Below are 6,104 nucleotides of genomic sequence, written 5' to 3'. Positions count from 1 at the left end.
GGGCAAAAAACCATATTAAGCCACATGCAGAAATGTTTAACCAAAATACGCCAAACAGAAATTTGTTTCAGCAATAAGCCAAGAGGCATATTTATATAAATCGAACCACCAAGGTTCGAACTCTATTAGCAAGTAATTCGAACCATCTAAGTTCGAACTACTACTGGAAAAATGTAAATAATTCGAACCGGTTAGGTTCGAACCAGGTGACCATGTAATTCGAACCGGTTGAGTTCGAATTATGTGGAGATTAGTTTAGTGTAATAAATCGAACCAGGTTGGTTCGAATTATGGGGAGAGAGGTTGATTGTAGTAATTCGAACCAGGCTAGTTCGAATTACATGTATCATGGTTCGAAGCAGGTTAGTTCGAACCAGGTTGGTTCGAACTATGGGGAGAGAGGTTGATTGTAGTAATTCGAACCAGGCTGGTTCGAATTACATGTATCATGGTTCGAACGAGGTTAGTTCGAATTAGTAGGACTCAGAGCTCTATATAAACCCTGTAAACGTGATTTGCTCTCATTAGAGGACGTAAGATGGCTAGTGAGGAGGAGAGTTTTGCTGTTTTGGTACACCACAGAGGATCCATCAAGAGGAAAACTCGGTCCGGAGTGAAGTTCACAGATAAGAATCCTCTCTATATTGTGGTGAATCGAACGACAAGCTATGATGACCTGGTTAGATCTGTGCTGATGAAACTTGGCCTGGAAGGTGCGAAGCGGATTAAGAAGTTTTTCTATCGCATTCCAGTCACGATCCTGCACGATACGGTGAAGTATGATTGTCTCACGATTGGTAGTGATGAGGACCTCCAAGTCATGTTTCTTTGTCGGAGGCAGTTTCCGGAGGTCCGCACACCAGAGTTGCTGGCAAAGCTGGTTGATGTGGTATCCAGCTCAGGGGGTTCGAACCGGAATACCACCAATGTAGCCACGGCAGCTGGCTCCAGTTCCATGGCTGCAAGTATGGAACGTATCTGTCATCAAGACGCATGCCCTGCTGCCGCCTCATGCTCCTAATGCATCGCTCGGGCTGCGCATGAAAATAACCGCATACTGAGATATATAACTAGACAGGTTTTACAGTAAACCGGTTCACATAAACCGGTTTACATAAACGGGTTTACATAAAACGGTTTACATAAACCGGTTTATATTAACCATTTTGCTAAATTAAACAGCATAACATTACATGAAAGATAACTAACTGGAAAACAAACCCTAAACCACACAACTAAACCGCTAGCATATACCACAATTAACGAGAGCCATTAACAAGAAACAAATTCAATAAACCGGCTTACTTAAACCACCTAGCATTAAACAACTACCATAAACCACATAAAAAAACCGCTTGCGAAAACCGCTAACAAAAACCGCTAACATAAACCACCAACATAAACCACTACCAAAAACCACTGACTTAAACCACTAACAAAAACCACTACCCTAAACCACCACCCTAAACCACTAACATAAACCACTAACTTATACCGCTAGCTTAAACCACTATCATAAACCACCTACATAATCCCCTCACCTAAACCACCTACATAAACCACTAACATAAAGTACCGTCTAACCAAGATACAAAACCACTAAGGCACAACTAACGCTTGAATCAAAAATATTTCCGTACTAACCTCGTCGTTGATGACCCCGGCTATATGAGCGACTCCGTCCAACCGATATAACCGTGCCGGATCGTCCCCCATCAGCAGAGTAGTCCGTTCAGGTCTTCCTCTGAGAGAATCTGGGTCGTTTTCTCTGAGATTTTGTGGGGTAGGGGGGAGGGATAATGGTTCGAATGAGGGTGATTCGAACTCCTTATATAGTCGAATCACACCTAATTCGAACCAGCCTGGTTCGAATTATGAAGGAGTGCACTAGGAGTAATTCGAACTAGCCTGGTTCGAATTACATGGAATCGAGTTCAAAGCATAATTCGAACCACCTTGGTTCGAATTATGTATGAGAGAAGTTCGAACCTTATTGGTTCGAATTATTCAAAAACGTTCAACAATAAATCGAACCATGTTGGTTCGAATTATGAAGGAGTGCAATTCGAACCAGCTTGGTTCGAATTATATTAAAATACACTTTGGCTCATTGCTGAAACGAAATTGGATTTGGCGCATTTTGGTTACAAAATTCTTGCTTTGGCTCAATATGGTTTTTTGCCCTTAATATAATTGTTTTTAACCATATATCGTGTCTTCATCAAGCTCTTCTCGTAGGTCGCAAAAAGTAATAAAAGTAGGAAAAGTAGAACCCCAGCTGGCCCCATGACATGTGTTACAGTTTTTCATGGTCTACGTGATGCCAACGTCAGGTGCTTGTTCCTTGCGAGAAGCTATGTGCACCATACACATGCACAATACTAAAAATAAACTAATATAATAAATAATTTCTACCACTTTTATTAATAAAAATCTAACTAACATGTAGCTTTAAAATGTTATTCATAAAAATAATTATTATTAAAAAATAGGCTTTTTTACTTAAATAAAATAATGAGATTCCAAAATTATTTAATTTTCCTAGATCAATTTTCAAAACGTGAATTTTCTATTCCTATTAATATATAAATCGTCCCTGAACTGTGTGATTTAGATTATATATTAAATATTACGTCCTAAGATGATTTATGCCTAAAAGTCTTCTAAAAAATTGCACATAAATCGTCCCAGTGTAATGACCTTCCCAAACTCAACATAAATCGTCCCAGGCTAAGCGAATTTACACGCTTTTACCCTAAAACACATTAGGGTAGGACGATTTATGTGTATCCCATAACACATAAGAGCCTAGCACGATTTATATGTATTAAGCTAATGCACAATAGGTTGTAACAATTTATTCATAGAATGAAACCCTTAATAGCTTCCCATGAGTTACGTTTGGCAAAGACAACCCCCTTGACGGTGAGGAAGGTTTCTGTTACGGCCTGGCCCAAACTCACGCGGGTCAACCCGACCCGAGTTCTCGCCGGCCCAATAATGCACCCTCCACCCGACCCAGACACGCGTCCCGTACGGCTTGCACACAGCCGTGGGACAACACCTTTGAGGGTATGGGCCTGCCCACTGGAAGGGCCCACTACTGACATGTATATAACGGGGAGACTGGCTCTCCCCCCAAGGTACGTCACATTCTCACACCATTTCCTCTCCGCCCGCACATATTCTGACAAGGGCATCGGAGTGTCTTTGCAGGTGGCACCCCTCCTCCCCATATGAAGTGCTCGGGACCTCGCACACCCGGGACCAGGAAACCACGACCCAGCGAGCCTCTCCATCATCCCAAGCGTTGACCTCAAGGTCCCAACCCGAACTGTCCGGTACCCGACCTACCGAACAGTTTCCCATGCAGTTTCACTGAAATATGGGGATGAGCCAAAATTGATATGCTCGGATATTGGCAAGTGCACCAAATCACATCTAGTAATACCACAGTGAGTGGATATCATTCTCACGAGGATTAACGAATTGAAGCAAGCAATGTCTAATTGAATTACTAATTAGATCAATCAAACCTTGGCAAGAGGATTGTGGATCTTGAATTAGAAGCAAGAACAGTGTAGGAGAGAATTAAGAGAACGAGAAAAGGCTTAGAGATCTTAGAGAAGTAATCAAGGATAGGGAATGTTAAAGGTTTCAGAGATGTTAAATTCTTAGAAAAAATAATGCTTGTGTTTCCTTACTTTGACTCATGCAAAAATCCTTTCACAGTAAATCATTTATAATCAAATTCTAATTTCTTGATAATTTAATTTCTCTTAACTTAATTAATTGCCAATTCCTTGGTCAATTAATTAAGAGAAGAGGTGAAGAATTGTTTCGATTTAAAGCCAACAATTTTTAAAATACTATTCTTAGCCAAGTTAAAAATAATGAGAAAGAGTTTAGAGCTAATTCTGATATTAAATTTTCCAAAGTAATAATAGAATTCAAGACAAAATTAGAGTATTTTCCATTACTTCTAACCATTAAAGATGAAGAACGAAACTCAATCTTGAAAAAGTAGAAAAGTATGAATCAAAATAAAGGAAACACTTGCATTACTAATCCATAAAAATAAAACAGAGCTCCTAACCTTTAATAAGAGAGGTTTAGTTACTCATTGTAGAGAAGAAAATAACTAAACTGAAGAGGTGCTGGATGGCTCCAGTATGATTCGGTCTAAGATGGTATCTCTTCCCCTATATGTGAATCTTGTTCACTTATTTATAATCTAACTTTCTAACTAGTTGAAATTGAAAAACTAATCTTATTTTCTAAAGAGAAAGATAATTTTATCCAAATTTAAATCTAATCTAATCTAATCTAAATCCTAGCAACCAAATTCTATTTTTTTAAAAGCGATTGTTGTTAACTAATTATTTGAATCTTCAACCTTGAATTCAATTTAGAGCTTCCTAGGAGTTGGTTAGGTACTTGGCGCTGGGCTTTGAAGCTTTCTGGATCACTGAGAGTGAAAATTGCACTTGGAGCTGGGCTCCGGAGTTGGGCACTAGGCTCCATTCCCTGGAACTGGGTGCCAGCCCACTTTGCATTCTCCCAAGCATGAGGGCACTGGGCTAGGTGTTGGAGGAGTTGGGTGCCCAAACTGGGCGCTGGCTTGGGAGTTGGGAGATAGGGTGTTGGGCACCAGTCCTTGGAGGTAGGCTCTGGATTTCGACGCTCAGCTTGGAGTTTAGGCGCTGGGCTTGGCCTCTTGAAGCCTAACCCCACCAAACCTTGTGTTTTCTTCTGAATTCCATCCTAATTTGCTTAATTATATCCTGAAAACACAATCATTCCAAAACAAATCCAAACATATGATTGGTCATGAAAACTTCACTAAAAACATAAGAACTTTGATTTAAAACTAAAAAAATAAATGAAAAAGAAACCTAAAAATAACTAAAGATGCCTAGGCATCAGATGGCGGGGAACAATGGAGACATGTACTGGTTAAACGGTATTGCGCATGTTGCGGAGTTTATTGACGAGAGGTTAGTTGCCAAACTTGTTTGTAATCTATATAGTTGATGATAGTAATATATTAAAATTTTTTAATGTAATTTTATCATGTATATCACACGAGAGCAGTCTGTTAGTGGTTTGTAACTGGCCATAAGTGTATTCGTATGATAGAAATTTTTAGTGATGAAGTTAAACAAATCATCTGCTTTATAAATTAGTTATTTGTTAATATTTTAGGTTTAAAATACTTAGAAATTGTGAAGTTGTTGTAGGGTTATGAAGGATTTCACTTTTAATATATATTTTTGTTATTATGCGTTGTTGAGTTGCGACTGTATATTCTTGTTTTATCAGCCAACTTGATGTGTTAGGAGCACTCGTAGGCAACAGAAGATAATAATGCATGACCGTATACTACTGTACTTAGATAGTGCTGGATTATTACATGTTGCAAGGCTGAATGATTATTGGATTAATCTTGATGAGCCACTGTTTAGTGCATTTATGGAGCGATGGTGTCCCGAGATCCACACATTTCACATGTCTTTTGGGGAGTGCACAGTAACTTTACAAGATGTGGCATATCAGTTTGGGCTCCCTGTTGATGGATTTGCAGTTAGTGGATGTCTCAGCGACTTTGAGCAGTTGATAGAGAGGGAAAAGCCTACGCAGGTGTAGTTCGAAGAGTTTTTTGGTGAACAAGTTCAGAGTCATGCCAGCTAATGCATCAGAGGCCACGGTACAGGTTTATGTGCATAGTTACATTATGATGTTGTTGTTCACGATGCTTTTCGGGGACAAGTTTGGTGCTAGAGTTCATTTATGATGGCTTTCCTATGTTGCGGACCTCGACGAACTCGGCAAGTATAGCTGGGGTTCGGCCACTTTGTCCTGGTTGTACAAGTGTTTCTGCAGAGTTGCTAACCGGAATTTTAAGAACCTAGCTAGGCCACTAGCATTGCTGCAGTCTTGGATTTTTTGGCGTTTCCCCACGTCCAGGCCCAGAGGATTTGACACCATTCTCTGGTTGCTTGCATCGAGGTTAGTACTTTTCATGAAAGGGGTTTATAGTGCACTAAAAAAATATACATTTTTTCTGAGTTTAATACTTATCATTATAAATTTTCTAAGTGAGG

At 39.6% G+C, this 6,104-nt stretch overlaps 1 protein-coding gene and 1 long non-coding RNA gene across 2 annotated transcripts in view; both read left to right on the top strand.

Moving 5' to 3' along the window:
* Nucleotides 1–3,302, top strand: part of LOC110264123 — an 11,785-nt gene extending 8,483 nt beyond the window's left edge. The window contains exons 2-3 of the long non-coding RNA XR_002349854.1: nt 903–905; nt 3,095–3,302. This is a non-coding gene — a long non-coding RNA (uncharacterized LOC110264123). The remainder of the gene's footprint in view (nt 1–902; nt 906–3,094) is intronic.
* On the top strand, nt 4,927–5,646 carry LOC110263811 (protein MAIN-LIKE 1-like). Its single transcript, XM_021105623.1, has 2 exons — nt 4,927–4,997; nt 5,340–5,646. The coding sequence occupies exons 1-2, from the start codon at nt 4,927–4,929 to the stop codon at nt 5,644–5,646; spliced, it is 378 nt and encodes a 125-aa protein (XP_020961282.1).

Source organism: Arachis ipaensis, chromosome B06 (genome assembly GCF_000816755.2).
Source record: "Arachis ipaensis cultivar K30076 chromosome B06, Araip1.1, whole genome shotgun sequence".
In the NCBI taxonomy this organism is placed as follows: Eukaryota; Viridiplantae; Streptophyta; class Magnoliopsida; order Fabales; family Fabaceae; genus Arachis; species Arachis ipaensis.
The sequence above is the reverse complement of the archived record's forward strand: the minus strand, read 5'-3'. Positions and strand labels throughout refer to the sequence as shown.

Excerpts from the sequence above, each read along its gene's own strand:
- LOC110263811 (XM_021105623.1), top strand. The coding sequence starts at position 4,927 with ATGGCGGGGAACAATGGAGACATGTACTGGTTAAACGGTATTGCGCAT. Across the intron at positions 4,998-5,339 it reads GCGGAGTTTATTGACGAGAG|GAGCACTCGTAGGCAACAGA; the intron begins GTTAGTTGCCAA and ends TTGATGTGTTAG.